We start from the raw sequence: 18,434 nt of genomic DNA on the forward strand, positions 1-18,434 counted from the left end.
CTATTATATTTTAAGATGAACTTATCTATTGTCACAGTTTTAAACCATGAACCTAGAGTCAGTCATCATTTAACATTCAAATATCTTTGAATGTTGTGTTACAGTTCTCCATTCAAAAACAGCAACAAAGGTTTGTATATTGAGGGAATGTGGACGCAAAAATATGCAACACAACTAAAAAAGGGGCAGAGCTTCAATCGCACCATTATAAACACCCTCTTGACTTTTTTTTATTATCCCTTGCAGACACCCCTGAACTCTAGCCAGTATGGAGCCATGTAGAGAATGACAATTCCATGTAAATCTATAAAACAAAGATCAATGATAGAAGATACAGTGAAAAGCAGTTAAGTTCCCTGGCTTGTTTGAAGCCGCACAGATCTGTTCAAAACCTTGAATAAAAATCTAAAATAGATATCCAGGGATCCATGTGTGTAATGATGGCTGGATTCCAGCAGTTAGAAATAACTTGCCCTGTGTGCCATTAAGAGAAGCCCTATCACTTTCTGTCTTGGTCTGCCAAGGATCCAGCTAGCAACAGCCTGTTGCCTTTGGAGTGAAACACATACCACAATGCTTTGACCCAGTGCCAGCACCTCCAAGTCTCAGTGGCTTTAAACAACAGAGCCACAGATGGACAGAGGGCATTTTTAGAAAGATGGATGCTTGAATATTGACAAGCTCAACACTATAGAAGAAAAGGGACACAGACAATGGACAACACTTGCTGAAATCCTAAAGAAGATCCTCAGGCACTTGAAGGCTGCCCATAGAAAGCAATGAAGGAATTTGGGACTTTAACAGAGGCCTAACTGAATAGCAGTATGTTCTTCACTTGTGCAGATGGAAGGCAGCAGAAGGAGAGAAGGTCCTACTTTGGATACCTTGTTTGAACATGAGAAGCTCCATCTCTAGAGAATGAGATGAACAATTCTAGTTATCTTCTATACTTGGAAATATCATCAACGTTTTGCAAGATCTAGAAACTCAATATTGCTCTAGTAGATAGATATAAAATATAAATATTTATTTTATTGTAGAAGTTTATGTCCTCCTGTGTACCAAGGAACCTCCTGATGAAGGAGAAACAGCTATCTTATACCCAAGGAATGCGTCCAAACGGTATTACCAATATGTAAATCTTTTGTGACAATCATAGGATTAATCTGAGATGGTCCAAATCCATATACAAACACTTTTCTTGTAAACCTACAGAATAAAGAACTTGGACACCTTGTTGGTACTCAGACAACTGCTGTGAACTTTCCATAAACCTCCCAGAGAGTTGAAACAGTATAAAGACATGTGTGGTGCCCTTCGGAAACCTATGGTCTATATATGAATTTTTCTTTCTTTTTTTTTCTGGAAGTCACATCTTTCTGTAGCTTTGAAAAAATTTTCTCTGGTGTTTTCACACCTTTTCAGTTTTTTTCTCTTTTTTTGTAGTTTTTTTGTTTTTTCGTAGCTTTTATCTTTGCCTGAAACTTAATAAAATTCCTATATATATATAAAAAAGGAAACCTATGGTCCAGTTGTCCAATCCAGAGCATCCAATTTGCATACTAAACTAATTATGTGCCCCAAATACATTAAACTGTTGAAATGTTTGTTAGTTATTTGCATCTGCTCCCGGCAAGTACTGCCGACGGAGTGTTTAGTTCTATTAAAACAGCACTGGTGACAAAAGAAGTGGTCTAACCTAACACTAAATTCGACTGCTAGAATAACCTCACCCACTCATTCTACAGTTCTTGGCTCAAAATACACATTTGTTACAGGCACATTTGCTGAATGGTGAACAGCTGGAGAACATCGGAGCATTTTATTATGACAGAGCACCCTCTAACGTCCAACTGTCAAAATGGAGCAATACCCTTCATGCCTCTTTACCAACCAGTGCAGAAAACTCAACCCGTAAAAATGTGCTTTGCATTATTTTGGGAATGTTCTACATAAAACAGTTCTTAAACTAAGTTTTAGGGCATAGGAATCTTTCCATCTGTGGTGCTGAATCCTAGAATTAGTGCGATTTGCTCCCCGTTTCAAAGTATGGAAAGTTTCCTCTCTGCTACATAAATGATCCTCCTAATGCTAAAATAAAAATCAAAGACTGTTACCTCACGTAAGTTGGAGAAATACATGTTCCAGCTGGATAAATAAGTAAAATTCTAAGCACCTTAAAATGCAAGCGGTAGAACTGGATGGGTACCTTCTACCCATTGGGTAGAAAATTCTGATTTACAGAAGGATACGCTACCCTTTCAGGCCTGGGGATCATGAGCAGAACACATATGGATGTATAAAATTGCACTGCATAAAAGAGGGCATGGCATTGATAGAACAACTGTGGCTGCCATCTTGACTTCTTTGACTACCCCGCAGGTGCCCCCAGTGAGCACTATGAAGATTGTAAATATTGCTAATTATGTTCATCACCATGATCCAAGGACGAGAGAAGCACTGAGGTTCTATCGAATATTCATCAGATTTCTTTACCTTATCTTACAAAGAATCGTGGCTGAGTGACCAAGTGCAGAATTGATCAATACCGTGAACTGGAGGAAACTTTTGACTAATTTTGAAGCAGCCATTTTGGAAACCACTAGCTTAAGCTGGGAGTTAGTAAAAATGGAAAAGGGGGTGATTACAATTCTCTGAGTTTAGTTCAATGTCATCCCAAGATTCCAGTCTATTATTCTCTGACCAAATTATATTGATGTCAGCCCTCCCAGGTAAACCAGACAGGAAACAAGGCTAGATGAGCTAATTCTACTTTATTGTAAGGCTACATTTTCAGAATCTTGCAAGTCTGGAAGTTCAGATCTCCCGCCCTCTCTATTTACTGCCTGAGTGGTCAGGGCAGGCCCTTCCTAAATTTCTTTCTCTGACCATTACTCCCTTGCAAGCTCCTTTCTCTTTTATCTGACTAGGAGGCATCTCTTCTCCCTGTCTTCCAAGGTCACCCTCACATTCCATCACAATTGTGTATGAACTTAATTTAACTTAGAACAAAATATAAATGCATGCAGAACTACAGAAAACAGGCAAAAATAATTTTTTTGCATGAGTTTGTGTTTGGTTGGTATCTAGAGTTATGGCAGGTTTCTACTACTACCTCCTTTACAGACCTCCAGGTTCTACCATACCAATTTGACTTTTTCGGGCGGGGGGGGGAAATGACACCTCCCATGAAACCTAGGAAGTTGGCCATTGTATGGAATGTTTCTGGGTGCCACAAAAGGGATTGCTGAGAGCATCCTGGTAATTTTTGATGTGGTTGTTGAGACTGGCCATTTATGGACCATCAACAGGAGTTGAGGTTGACTCAGAGACTTTACCTTATGCCCAACATGGCAGCTATTGAGTGAGTAGGCAGACACTTCTTCCTTCCTGTGCAAGCGATGTTGTGAGTGCGTCTACAACACGCTCCCAAAATTCCAAGTATGCTCCCACTTGCAAAGGTTGCCCACCTAAGACATAATCCATCCACTGGCTACTGATAAGCAATACAGACTCAAAGGCTGGCCCTCCAACTTTGCATTCAGACAAATACAAAGCATCCACAGAGTCTGAAGAAAAAATCCTAAGAAGGAAACGTAACAGCTAGACTTACTGTGAGACGTCTGTCACAGCAGGCAGAAGGGCCTCTTCAGCAGCGAGGTCCACGTCCTCAGTGAAACTGCTGGCTCTCGACATCCCACCACTGTTGCTTTCCAAATGCTTCTTGACTAAATTAAGGAGGTAAAGATGCAATGTCTTAGAAAGGGAACATACATCAACCCTTCATTAATACTTTAATACTTGCATTCTTATGTCCGCAGCCAGTGAGGTCAAATTCCTCAACATGCCTTTTCCTTTTTACACTATCTCACAGTCCCCAGTGACCACTGGGAGGCATTTGTTTTGAAATCATTTAGACAGATGGGAGAAGATTTTCCTTTTAGGAGTTCTCATGAAATAGAGTTTATCAACTGAAGCTTTCGGAACTGAAATGCATTTGTTGGTGTAGCAGAGACCCTGGTGGACACGAGCCAACTCTGGACTCTCCAAAGGTGCAGGGAACCTGCTGAAGTTTCTTCTCCCCAGTCCATCCAGGGGAAGGGGCTGAAAACCAGACAAGACTCTTGAGCCTTTGTAGTCTAAACGAAGAACTCAAAGTACCACTATAAAAGGCTTAACCAAGGAGGTCATCTGATCTGGCAGCAGCAATTTGAGGCTTGCGCTCCAGCTCTCATGCCAACATGCTTGGTAAGTCTTCAGGGCTCAGCAGTGGGCATGTAAGCAACTCCTTCCAGCAGTGGGCATGTAAGCAACTCCTTCCTTCCTCCTCCTCCTTCCTCCCCTCCCTCCGAGAAGCTTTTCCAGCTTGAGGAACCAGCTGTCTTCTCTGCCTGGACAATGAGCTGAGTCCAGGCCAGGCAGCCTAGGAGGGTGGGGGAGCTGGTTTCCACAGGGTAATCCTGCAGGCTTCACTTGATTGTCCTCTGTCACCGGCCATCTCCTTCAACCTTCTTCTCTAACAACCCCATGCACTTTCCCATTAGAGCAGCCTTTATGTTCAGCCGGCACTGAGTCTTCAGATACACATATTCTGCTGTAGTGCTTTACTCAAAAGGACGCTGGAGTCTTCCATTCACCATGGTAGGAATTTTCTCTACCACAATTCGTTAAGTTGTGTGTTCTTGTGTGTTCCAAGCCCAGTAAAATCAAGACTACTTCCATGAAATCTCTCATAAGGCATCTTTCTGGTAATGGCCAAAAAGGCATCCATCATTAGGGCATTGCTGAGATCTAACTGCTTAAAGAGTCTCCCTTGCATATTTTTACTTTCCATTAGACTTTCTTCATTCAGCAGACTGTGAGTTCTAGTCCCACCTTAGGCACGAAAGCCGGCTGGGTGATCTTGGGCCAGTCCCTCCTTCTCAGCCCAAGAGCCAGTCAGGCATGGTAGGAGAGTTCTAGTCCCGCCTTAGGCACGAAAGCCGGCTGGGTGACCTTGGGCCAGTCCCTCCTTCTCAGCCCAAGAGCCAGTCAGGCGTGGTAGGAGAGTTCTAGTCCCGCCTTAGGCACGAAAGCCGGCTGGGTGACCTTGGGCCAGTCCCTCCTTCTCAGCCCAAGAGCCAGTCAGGCGTGGTAGGAGAGTTCTAGTCCCGCCTTAGGCACGAAAGCCGGCTGGGTGACCTTGGGCTGGTCATTCTCTCTCAGCCCAACCCACCTCACCCCCCTCATTGGAGGAGGAAGGAGTATTAGGTATGTTCGCTGCCTTGAGTTATTTATAAAAATAATAACGGCGAGATAAAAAAGATCTAAATAAATAAATAAACAAATAAAATAATATTTAATTGATTACTGAGCATGTAATTCTGCAGCCCCATCTCTGCTTCCCTGTAAGGTGATCAGATGTTACGATGGCACTGCTGACTATAGAGAGAGACCCAAATCAGAATATAAAAATCTTTGCAGTTTTTTGCCTGCTATTTTACTGAACCGCTGTGCCCTGTGTAAATTTCCTTTAGAATGAACCTGTACTTCAAGTGTCTACAAACTAGCCATTAAAAAAAAATAATAAGCAAAACAAAGTAAAATAGACAACAGTCTTAAGCAAATAATTTTAGAATGTGGGACAGTCAACCCTAATGTTGTATTAAATAGTATACTTAGATTCTTAATATTCTTTTGGTTAGGTGCCTTAAAGCATTGAATATAGAGAATGCAAAGAAAAAAGTGGATATTCTATCAGTGGAAAAATATATATTTTATTAAGCTAAGGTCTCTATCATTGAGAATTATTTGCTCGTTCAAAGTTACTTGTGTATTCACAATGTTTTTTTCAACCTACCTGTTTGCTTGAACATCCGTGTAAGACCTAATGGAGGAAGAAGGATGCAAGGTGTTCAGAAGGAGCCCTGAAGAGAGCTTAGCTCTTTCTAAACTGATCCTGGGTGGGAGGATTATTCCATCGTGCCAAAAGCAACCCCAGCTATGACACTGTGAGCAATCTGCGTAAAAACTTTCAAATTGTCCTTCAATTAGGAAAAAAAATAAAGCTTTCATCAGAAAAGTTCACGATTTTCACAAGTTATGATTTCTGCAGTAGGGAGGTCTTCTCTCTCTCTCTCTCTCTCTCTCTCTCTCTCTCTCTCTCTCTCTCTCTCTCTCTGTGTCTTCTATCTTGTAGAATCTGCCACAACCAGCCCAAGATGGATGAGTCACAGTCTCCAATTCCATTACCCACTTTCTGTCTTGGTTAATATGATAGGAATGCAAGCCATCTTACTACCTTCTTTGATAAATGTAAATTATATATGATCCTAAGCCTGGAACAGTTTCCCAAGGAAGGATCTCAAGTCACATTTAGGATTGGCCTAAGGTCAGAAACAGCTGCAGAATGAACAACACCCTCCCTACCCCAGCCACTTCTTGTTCAGAACAGCCCAGACTTGGATAACTATTATAACTTTGCAGGATGCCTGATAGATAACATCACTGATCCAGTGAAGCAAATGTCCTTCCACCACAAAAGTTGTTGCCTCCCGCGGGATGAATGCTTGGTGTGGAAGTATATTGTTGACTTTCAACTGTTAGCTCAAGATGTGGGCTGGAATAGAAGATGCTCAACTGACCAGCTTAAACAGGAAATATTAGATGGAAGATGGACTCATTTGTCTGGGCACCGCGGAGACTCAGTGGAAGAGTGAAGGAGCTGCAACAGCATATGGATGGGGACTACTGCTATTTTCTTTCATGTCTTCCTCTTTTCCACCACTTATGCATCTGAGACTTCAAAAGCTGACCCCATGCAGCCAGAGCCAGTAAAGATTTATCGTCTGTCCAAGAAGAATCGTGCCAGTGCGCACAGCGCTCATGCTTATACTGTGGAGAAGTTGGACATTTCATCCATGCAAAGAATCCTGCTTTTGAAGCATCAACTCAATGTCCTATTTCTGGAGAAGGGGGCATTTTGCAAAGAGATGTCCTAAATGCCCTAACTCTGGATTGTCAAGAGGTGAAGATTCAGCAGATGAGGCAACAGGAAATTGAGTGTAACCAGACATGTGGGTTTACACACTGATATTTAGTTCTTCCTATTGTCCTATGGACCCAGACTTGCCCTGAAATACAACTGCAGGCCTTCAGTAGATAATGGTGCCATAGTAGCTTTACTGAATCCTCCATATCATGCAAATATACTCTGCCCAAACTTCTATTAGGGCTGAGTTTATTGAAAGCTGGACTTTACATTTAGCACCCATGAAACAGCACATCACCATGTGTGATCATAAATCATAAACAGTCCTTGGACTTCATTTAGCTTCTCTGCTACATTCAAGTTCACTGAGACCAAAATGATGTCACCTTTGATCTTGCAGGATGCCAGACTCGAGCCTGCAGGGCCTAAAATCCCCATCTCTCATCACCCCACAGTGGGAGTTCCTCTTCCTATCATGCTTGCCAAATACGTGGGCAGTGCTGAAAGAATTGGAAAATAGGAAGCACAGACCTGCCCATGCAATCAGTTCCATGCCTGCATTATCAATCTTATTCCTAATGTTCAGATTCTTGCAACATACTGTTACTCGACATCAAAAGTAGAGTTGCCTAAAGGAATTTATTGAGAAAATTTTACAAAATGATTCTGCCCCTCTTTCTTTCCTGATAGTGCTCCTACCTATTTGTAGAGCAAGATTGTTCCCTATTCAAAAACTTTTCTGAAACTATTTACTCAATGCTCTCATTTCTGATAGAGGACCCCAATTCATGATGTGGTTTTGGAAAGCTCTATTTTAACTACTAGACGTAAAGCTCCACAGGACTGATTGATTGTCTGAACTTTATTTATAATCTGAGACTAAATGGCAATAACAATGCAAGTTTCAAAGTAAGAACAGGCAAAAAGTAAAGGAAAAGATAGAACAATAACATAACATAACTTATTGCAACATAAAATGGTATATGCATATATCACTGTGATAAAACATTCAGATCCATAGATAGCAGGTAAAAGAGTATTTTATTTTACTTCAGACATTTTTTAAAAAATGCCTAGTTCTATATCTGGTGTAGGAAGGATAAACATAACAAACATAGCAAGGTTTCTAAATTTTTAATCTCCTGGTAGAAGAAGCGATTGCACAAAACCTAGCTACCTTCCTGAATACTTCAGGGACCACATCAGTCAAAAGAAACTGAGTTTCCTCTACATCAGATCAGCCATCACAGTTTATCAGCAAAGGGGCTAAACTGCGCCCCTCACCTGCCTATCCCCCACTGTCAGAAAAAGAACCCAAGAGGACACCTGCCACCTTTAGAGTAACACCTTGGTGGCTCTCCCTTTGCCACAGGAGGAGATGGTCTAAAGCAGGGATCCTCAACCAGGGTTCCGTGGCACCCTAGGGTTCTGCGAGAGGTCACTATGGGTTTCCTGGGAGATCACAATTTATTTAAAAAATTAATTTCAAATTCAGGCAGCTTCACATTAAAGAGATAAGTTTCATTCTTCATGTTTAGTTTAAGAACGCTGTTAATGCATATAGACAGGCCCACCCAGGAAACGAATACAATAATTTTGTAACTTCTGGCCTATATCTGAGCCTGAATGTGCAGGGGTTCCCCAGACCTGAGAAATATTTCAAGGGTTCCTCCAGGGCCAAAGGGTTGAGAAAGGCTGGTCTAAAGGCTGAAGCAAGCAAGGCAGGGTCATCATGTTAGCACTGCTTGAATAGGAGAGCTATAAGAGGCAAGCATGATTAATCAATTAATCCCTGAGGGACAATACTTTTATTGATTTATTGATTTGGGATTTATGGACAGCTTCAGTCGAGGCAACCCTAAGTGACAGACAAAAGCAACAGCAACATCCAAAGCAGAAATATCAGTAAAATACAAAAATATATGTAATGGTATGCAGGAATGACTTTGGGAGACGGGGGAAGAGATGCTGCCTAGGGAATGATCAGATAAGAGCGGGTGGAGCCCACAGTTGGATAGTGGGTAAAGCAAGAGACTCAGAAACGAACCTCCCTAACTTCTCAGACTGTAAAAGAGATGGGGGGAGATTTGGGGTCTTCTGGAAGTGCACCTAGTGGCACAACATGTCAGACCTTCACATATTTATCTAACTGGATGTTGGAATCAACAGGGCCAGAATAAGACATCCTCATTTGGGAATAGAAGAGAACCTGCTCAGCCATCTCCTTTCTGGCCCTTTTTTTCAGCTTCTCCCGCTCCTTTTTTTACCTGCAGGGAGAAATATTTAGGACAGAACATCTATTCCAGTGTTTCTCAACCTCAGCAACAACATTAAGATGTGTGGACTTCAATTCCCAGAATTCCCCCAGTCAGCATGTTGCTGAGGTTGAGAAACACTGATTTATTCCAATAAGTAAGCAGGATAACAAAGAGGAAATAAGAAAACAATAAGCAGGATTCTCAGCCTGCTCTGCTCTTAGTAGGATCCTGAACAAGATTGCATTAGGTTTCTAAAGCCATGGAAATAGCTCCTGAGGCTGAGCCAGGGGCGCCTGCAGGGGAATAGGGGTTCAGAAACATCAAGATGGCAGCCACAAGCATGTGATTGAAGAACTGCCCCTTTTTTATGCGTGTCTGAGCTGTACGCAAACAGGTGTGTCTGCCAAGTTGTGGGTAGTGGCACAAACATTAGACATAATGGTTAGCTGTGTTATAAGCAATGTCAAATAAGCAGGGTGGACCATTAGAGGCAGCACTGATGGAATTTAATAACAGGGGACCGTGATGCAGCTGGCAAACATGCTACACATATCCAAGTTGTGACCTGGCACACAGTGGTGGCACCGGCAAAGATGCACCTCCATGTCAGAAGGCAGCTGTTGTACCAGGAGCAATTACAGGTAGAAAACCAAGTTGGGAAGAGCTGTAATGGCATGCAATGGCGGGGATGAAACATGTTCCTTCAGTAAGGTATCAATGGTGTTGAAGGAAGGGAAGGCCATCAAGCTTCGTTTCCCCAAGGAAATTAGTAATGGCTGAAAACAATTATCCAACAGCTCTCAGTCCCCAACAGACACTGGATGTCCAAGGGCCCAAAAAACTTCAAAAGAACAACTAGCCCTGATGCCTGCCATGAGGATATGGCACCAAAAGAAGAAGAATCATGGGATTCTGCTGAATATGCAGAAAGCACCCCCGTTCTACCGACTGGAGTCCTTTTCCAGCAAAAGAGTCTCAGTGAAATACTCCTCATTTTGGATTTTATATGTTAGTTGAATGTTTTTTTTCTTCTGGAGCTACATTATTTGTTTGTTTGTTTTATTTTGGTGCATGCCATTTTTAATGTTGGACATCATGCAGAGTCGGCAGAGTTGGGTGGCTCTCTGAATCTGATAAATAAAATAAATGGATAAATTTCAGAATAGTTTTTCACTTTTCTTTTGTTCTTTCATACCTAAACTTCAGGATCAGGGCACAGCTTCCAGTAAGGAAGGTTCCCTAATGCCACACTAAGCTGTTAAGTTTTCATCTGGATATAATTTCACAAAAGCTGACTCCATGCTGAAATCCCAGGAGGAATCTCAGTTTTGTTTGAGCTGGAAATAAGGGCTATTCCACTAACAATAAAGCACCAGGGTAAAGAATTCCATCTTGCTCACATTTGTGTTATTTTTTCAAAATCCTGTTTTTAAATTTATCAAGGAAACTATTGGAATATTTCAATATTGTTTCTTATGCTTGCAGGCCAATAAAGTTGGGTAGACTACAAGCTCATGTGAACTGTGACATGCTTGTGATTCAACTGGGAAAATCCTTTGGAACATGCAAGTGTGTAGGTGCCACACCCAGGGGTGTCCACAAGGTATGGTCAAAATAATCAAAATTATGGCTGTGACAGTGTGATTGAAGCTCCCCCTGTTTTTTATGTGTGTCACACACAGATGTCAGGCTACTTCCAGCGGCACCAGTCCCCAATTCATTCATGCAGTTGTGTTTCTTTTCCAGATCCAAGAAGTACTAAGTCAAAAAGGGACAGTCACACGTTACCTCCAGGTTCATCAAGGTAGAAATTCAATTCTTTCTTGTCTTCTTGATCATCAACGTGGTCGTAAGTAATTTGGGGAACAGGTAATGCCGTGTCTCCTGGATTTATAGATGTGGAACCATTATCACGCCCAGGTTTTCCTTTTCTCTTATATCTTTTACTCTGAAACAAAGCAGAAAACTCAAATATTGTGGTGCAGTCTGAACCTCCAAGTTCAGGACAAGGTTATGCCGGTTACAGAATTTTGAAAACGTCGTATTAGTCAAAAACTGATAGATACCCAAATCTGTTGTAATTTAGAGCTCTCTAAACAAATCTTCACATGCCTTGCCATTATTCAAATTCCTGGTATTCAAATAAAGCTCATAGGCAGCAACTAGCGTTTGCTGATTTTTTTCCCCCTCACCTTTTCTTAAACTGGAACATTTTATTTTATAATGTTAAATGCCAGGAGCAGTTTTTAGAAAAAGTATAACTGGAATAAGTAATAAAAAAATTACATTTGCATAATTGCAATGTGGGTTAAATAAAGCATGGAATTCTGAACAGAGTTTGGGAGAAATACAAGAGAAAGTCCTGTTAGCATAAAGCTGTTAAACTGAACCCACAAGGCAACTGCCGATCTATGCAGATTATTTCAGTCTAGTAAGGTGTTCTTGATCTGATATATCAACTGCATTATGTCACTTCTGCACATTCTTCAGAGTTAGGCCACTTAGAACACATTGCAGTTCCCACTGATAGGGAACTGTGGCCAAATCAAATTCACCCAGGAAAGATGTTCTCCAGAAGGACTCCTGGCCTCTTCCACCAGCATGAAATCCAGAAGAAAGCAACATCAGGGGGACTTCCAAACTACAAACTTCATCTTTCAGCTGGATCACAACCCATTCAACAAAGGATTGAATCCCAAATCTTGAGCCAGAATTTTTGTGACCAACAGAAACTTGATTTTGTCTGGATTTAATCTTAGTCTGCCTTCTCATTATTGAACCTCGGATGACATTTACTGCTTCCTTACAGTCTGATGGTTAAAAAGGGGTTCAGCTGAAGCTTCATTGCTGTATATGTGGCATCTCACCCCAAGGCTATCATCAGTGAAAATTTGACCATGTTCTGCCCCCAAAAACAAAGTTATAAGGACCCTTAAAAACAAATCAGGTTTTCAAAGAGTACTGCGTGTTTTTTTTAAACAGGTACTGATTTCTATGACATTTTTTTCTTATAAATTTATTTTGTGGAAATTTTGTTGGAAAACAAAGATATGTCAGTAACATCCCTGAGAGTTAGAAGCAAAACCATAATGCAGGTAGAAACGTTTGCGATGATGCCAACCTCACCTGCCTGGATATTGGAGTCCCATTCAAGTAGGTCAGAATCCAAAATACTTTTGTTGAAAGATGCATGCTCTCAGTTTGGAGACAGAGAAGAATCAAGGGGTGTATTTAGGATTTATTTGACCCAGTCGTATTTGTACAGAAAAGCAATACGTAGATCACTGTATTGTTGGAAATTCAATGAGAAAAAACGCTTCACTCAAAGACTTGTTCCTGGTACATCTTAAAACTGTCTTCTTCTGGGAAGAAGTCTTCATATATATGAGCCTGACTTGGAGACTGGTTTTAACTTTTTCAAATGCCAATACTCTTTTCAATAACTCACCTATTTCATAAAGATGGACAGTGGAAGTGGATTCTCTGCGTGCCCTTCTTACTGCAAAGAGGCTAGTCCTTCCGTGTTGGAGAGATAAATTGTTGACCCCCGTTACTCATTGGATTGGAAACCTGATATTTGTGAAGTATGAATGGATTGCTTACTGACATAGATTATGGATGGACAATGAGAGTGAAACCCTTTTTGAAACTGTTCTGTAAAACTTTATGTGCATAGATGAGAAATTATCTCTATCTCCATCTCCATCTCTATATCTCTGTCTATATAACGTGGGTTAAATAAAGCATGGAATTCTAAACAGAGTTTGGGAGAAATGCAGGAGAAAGCCCCGTTAACAGAAATCTCTCTATCTCTATGTCTATCTATCTCAACTCTACCTACCTATATGCACATCTGTCTGTCTATCTAAATACTCTTCCTTTTTTGTGTGTTTGATTCATTACGTAAAGAAATATATCCCTTGGCCTGCTATTGTAGTAGAGTTGTGAGGATAAAACACGGGTTTCTCACCTGAGGAAAAGTGGCTTATAAATGTAAATAACTAAAAAAGCTCCTTCTGACCTGTTTTCTGAGATTTGGGCTGGATGGTGCTGCTGTTTTCTTGGGGTTCTGAGCCGACGTAATGTAGATTTTCCAGGTGGCCAGGCAGCCGTGCGGTTTCTCTGCTGCGTAACTCCTCCACAAAGTCTGCAGGGTGCAAAAGGGGGCCTTGCTAGTTCATAACATGCCCAACGCAAGCAGTTTTGTTTGCATTTATTTATTTTACTTTTCCAACATGAGAGCGCAACGATTTCACCGGAATCCTCGGCTCTCCCCACTCCCCCACTGGTCACAAATGGAAATGACATTTCAGCCCAGCAGTTTCTCTCTTTGTCATTCCCTTCTTACGGTTCAATCGATTATGATTCCACATTTACCTGAATTAGAGATGCCGCTGCAGGAATCTGCCTGTTGAAATGTTTCTGGCGCTGTTTCTGCTGTACTTTGAGGGCAAATCCTGATCCCAGGATCCCCTGAAAACCAAAAGAAGCCATTCTTTTTTTTTAAAAAGAAACCTTTAACCTCTGACATGGTCTTCTGTTGTTCCTTTATTATTATTGGTTACGTTTTGCTGGGTTTACTCAAGCATTTTTAAATTTTTCGCATGTTGCCTTGAGCTGCTTTGCAGTTAGGCAGCTTGTAAACAGAATAAACAAACAAACTAATCCTCATTTGTCTGAAGTGCATAAAAAGGGGCAGGGCTTCGTTGGAATGTTTGTGGCCGCCATCTTGACTTTTTTTACAGGTTTCCCCCCACAAGCACCCGAGTTTCAGGCACCCTGCATAAGCTGAACATTTATGTAGATGAAGAGTCTCAAAATCAGAAAGCATTGCCTCGTTGCATCCTATCCCCACTCACCGCAGGCAGAGCAAAGAACGAGATTGCAAACACAGAGAAACAGGATGCGATCGTCTTGCCAATCCATGTCTGTGGCACTTTATCCCCGTAGCCAATGGTCGTCACTGTCACCTATGCAGCGGAGGAGAAAGGGGGCAATTTGCCTGGCATATACGTGCATACATTCACACACCCACGCACATACATAAACCTTGAGCCTGTGTTTTGGGTGATATCTAAGTACCGTAGGAGACACCAAATAAATGCAGGTTATTGGTGGTTGAACTGCTCTGTAACTGCTAAAGGTTGTCACCTACGAAGACAAATACCTCATTTGAAAAAAATGCCAAATGTTCCCTTGAAATAATCACCTTTTCACCTTCTCTTTGGGGAGAAGATTGAGGAAAAAGACCAACAGAGGGAGGGATTGAAAAATTAGCCGCAGTAACTCTGGTTAAAATTTATGGAACTCTGATGCTTACCCTGAGCACACATCAACATTTGAACTGTTGGTTTAATCATTCTATAATTCTTTGCAATTAGTAGGGCAGAAAACATAACCAGGGTCATTACAACTAGATGAGGAGGACCAGCTTTATATATTGTATTCCTGCATATTTTAATATTTGATTTCTTTCTCTTGCTTTAGCCACTTTCATTTGCTTATATTTGTTTATGAACAATCAGGTGAGGGTTATGTCAGGAAATGTGGAGCCTTATTTATCCAATAAATAGTGATATCAACACAAATTTGCCATAAATTAATGGTAATTTATATTTCCCAGACCGATAGTGGTGATTAAAAAGAATTAAAAAGAATGAAATCCAAGGTTGTCTACTCCCCACATCCTTTTTCCAATTGCAGGCACACAAATGCTCTCAAGAAACCCACATAGTTTATACTTACTCTGCTCAGAGCTTCTGAACATGGAAATTCTCTTCAGTTATAATTAATCATAGCAGTGACAGATCAACTTTGCATGTTAATTCCATTAGACTGAATCATAACTTACGTAGCGAAAGCTTAATTTTTATTGCAAAGTCTTCAGATCTAACTTCCAAACTGAATGATTTGGAAGCACTGCTTTTCATCCACGCCTAACACTACAGATTGTTTCATATGGGTTCCTCTAGTGCAGTCTTTCTCAGCCTTGGGAACTTTAAGACGTGTGGACTTCAACTCCCAGAATTCCCCAGCCAGCCTGTTGAAATCCACATGTCTTAAAGCTCCCAAGGCTGAGAAACACTGCTTTCCATTAAAAGGATCCAATTCTCACTTTTGAAGATTTTCATTTAGGGAGAACAATTGTGCAGGACAGTATATTAGTGATGTGCACCTGTTCAGGTCCAAAGCTGAAAAGATGCTAGCTGCCTGGTTCCAGGAAAAGCCTCATCTGAGCTAACAAAATGTCAGCAGGATGCTGCAAAGTCATGGTATCCTGTGTCTAGTAATACCTCCCTCTTTAATCAAATGCATAGTTTCCAGGAACCACACAGCTTCCATGTCTCCTCCAAGGCTCTGATGCAAATAACTACACCTTCCGGAGAGCAAGACTTACCACACCCCACCAGAGAGCATCAGCATAGCTGGAAAACCCAGTTTGTCCCTCCTCATCCACTGCATCTTTCTCGGCAAGGTAGACAAAATACGATGAGAAAATTAGCCCCAAGAATCCAATGTACAGGGTAGTTATGAGTTCCTAAGAGGAGCAACACTGAATTACTTACTGATAGCTTGCATGTTTGGACACAGTAGCAATATTACGTTCGCTTAACAACTTTATAATACTTTTTAAAAATAATATCTTTAATATTTAATGTTCTTGTCTCTTGACCGTCTCTGTAGAGAAAATGACTGCATCATTTGATGTAACGGATGTCTCCTGGTGAACCACAATTAGCATTGATTCAAGAACTGTCTAAGTCGGCTCCTATAGCTAAGACAAATAATAATCAATAATATGCATTTTAGGAGCAACAATATGTAACTTGGGTGTCATGAGCACGGGTGGCGAGCAGGAGGGGGCCCCTATCCAGGGGGGAAAACACACGCGTAGTTTAGAGGCTTTGAGCTGTCCTTCAAAGAAACTCAGAACAGATCCGCCTTGACTTTGGGGGTTTATCTGTCTGGGTTTCCCACGCTCTTTCAGTTTGGTAGGATTTTCTGTCTAATGTAGCAGTAATAAAACACTAGAGGCTCATTCCTCGTCTCGGTGTGGTTCCTGCTTAGTCAGGACATTGGGCTTCGGTCCCAAGGGTAACTCCTCCAAGCAGTAACTCAAATGCTACGTTCACATAACAACTCCTTTTTCCCTGCTGTTTTTGCTGTACTTGATGTGATGATGAAAGTTCCGTAATGTCAAAGGAGGCTGTCAGATATATATATATATATATAATGATCTGTTCATGCACACTACCTGGCGATGTATGAAAACCACGGACCCCAGGAGTCTCCAAGTGCCACCTTGTCGGTCTACATGAAGCATGCGAAGTATCTGCAGAAACCGGATTCCCCTTAAATAAGCATTGGGAGAGAAAACGCAGATGAAGATTGGGACTGGAGTTCTTCATCTGTCAACAGCTGGAATTAGGAGGGATCAGGGAAGCTGGCACTTGTGCTGATACGCGCGGTATGTGCATACCCACCACACTATTCTTTTTGGGGGGGTTATGCAAAGTGCAGAATGGGAGTAAGGCACAGTAAGCCAAAGAAACTCAGGCATCAGATAAGAAACACAGTTAAATCCATTTTACCTAATCTACCTCCACATATCCTTGCGAACCACCCTTGCTCAAAATTTGCAGTTTACCATTATTCAGTCCATTTTCAAACACTGAAAGCTGGGTCTTTGATAGATCAGTGTTTGTATCCTTTCTCCTCATGATCTTATACAGTCTGAACATTTGCTGCAAATCATTCCAGTTTTCAGATAACACAACAACATCTGCATACAAAAGTACATCTACGTTCACATCCCCAACCAACACCCCTCTGAGGACACCACAAGATTCTTTAGATGTGTGTCTATAAATATGTTAAAAACCTAAGAAAATATCACATATTCAGACATGGACCATTCACTAAGCACTTCATTTATCCTCATACAATGTTTTGTTCCATCATATATCACTCTTAGAGCCAGTTTTGTGTTGTGGTGAAGGTCCCAGGCTAGAAACCGGGAGAGGGTGAGTTTTGGTCCCGCCTTGGGCACGAAGCCAGCGGGGTGACCCTGAGCCAGTCCCATTTTCTCAGCCCTGGGAAGGAGGCAATGGCAAACCACTTCTGAAAAACATGGCCAAGAAAACTGCAGGGACTGGTCCAGGCAGTCGCCAGGAGTCAGCAGTGACTCAAAGGCACAAAACAAAGAAACTAAACAAACTAAACAAAAGAAAAACCTTCACTCTTATCAGCAACCAACTTTCAACAGCCAACTTTTAATTCCAAATTCATGCAAAACATGCCATCATTCAGGCCTTTCGCTTTATCATACCTTTCTCTAAGTCAACAAACCAACAGCAACCTTTCTCACCTTCACACTGTTCTCAATGCACTTGCCAGAGTGCAACATCACAGCCTCCACACCCTTGCGCTGCACTACACTGGACTGCAGTTGCCAAGATTTGCTCACGATCATCTCTCACAGCTTTTTGATCAGGTTTTTGCCAAACACCTTCCTGGGTACACTTACGAAACCGATCCCACCGTAGTCTTTGCATTCGCTCTAGCTAACTCTCCCTTTTATAGGGTGAGTGTTCTCAGTCCATGTGTTGCAATCCCCCAGAGCAGAGTTTCTCAACCTTGGCAACTTTAAGCTTCAATTCCCAGAATTCCCCATGCTGGCTGAACATTTGCAAGTGGACCTCTTGCCCTTCTGGGAACAAGACATTTATAGCTCATGGCCTGTCCAGGATTATTTAGGACATAAAAGCTTAAGAAATATGCTAGGAAATATGTTGAGCAGAGCCAAGCAATGCATGCAAGCAAAGCTTCTGGAGGATGTGGTAAACCTGATATAAAGCAGAGCGTTGCACCTGGGTGAGCTGGAAAGCCCTGAAATGTTCTGCAGTATTATTGTACATTGTACCTGTCAGGATGGAAAGTCCCAAAGTGGTCTAATGATGCTGGTTTACTTGGAAAGTGATGATACAAATGTCTAAGTAGTCAAGAAGTCATTAATCACCATAGTAACGAGCCCACCATTTAACCTAGTGTATCCTAAAAGTTCATTATAATACTAAGGAACACGCCCAGGGGAGGAGATTTTAGAAAAACATGCAACATGCTAAGGATTATTATGGAATAACATGTAGTGTGTAAGCCTTCTGCACAGGTGCAAGAGAGACTAGCCAATGACAGAATTTAATACC

At 41.5% G+C, this 18,434-nt stretch overlaps 2 protein-coding genes across 2 annotated transcripts in view; both read right to left on the bottom strand.

Moving 5' to 3' along the window:
- DUSP16 (dual specificity phosphatase 16) overlaps positions 1 to 18,434 on the bottom strand; it is a 618,435-nt gene that overhangs the window by 378,493 nt on the left and 221,508 nt on the right. The window lies entirely within an intron of this gene.
- Positions 1 to 18,434, bottom strand: part of LOC134501531 (potassium voltage-gated channel subfamily KQT member 1-like) — a 212,319-nt gene that overhangs the window by 171,135 nt on the left and 22,750 nt on the right. Inside the window, exons 5-12 of the mRNA XM_063309372.1 lie at positions 16,484 to 16,580; positions 15,626 to 15,766; positions 14,088 to 14,198; positions 13,606 to 13,701; positions 13,250 to 13,375; positions 11,017 to 11,176; positions 5,840 to 5,866; positions 3,614 to 3,728 (exon numbers count right to left, since the gene is read on the bottom strand). Coding sequence (XP_063165442.1) covers positions 3,614 to 3,728; positions 5,840 to 5,866; positions 11,017 to 11,176; positions 13,250 to 13,375; positions 13,606 to 13,701; positions 14,088 to 14,198; positions 15,626 to 15,766; positions 16,484 to 16,580 — 873 coding nt within the window. The remainder of the gene's footprint in view (positions 1 to 3,613; positions 3,729 to 5,839; positions 5,867 to 11,016; positions 11,177 to 13,249; positions 13,376 to 13,605; positions 13,702 to 14,087; positions 14,199 to 15,625; positions 15,767 to 16,483; positions 16,581 to 18,434) is intronic.

The sequence above is a fragment of the Candoia aspera genome, chromosome 7, assembly GCF_035149785.1.
Source record: "Candoia aspera isolate rCanAsp1 chromosome 7, rCanAsp1.hap2, whole genome shotgun sequence".
Lineage (NCBI taxonomy): Eukaryota > Metazoa > Chordata > Lepidosauria > Squamata > Boidae > Candoia > Candoia aspera.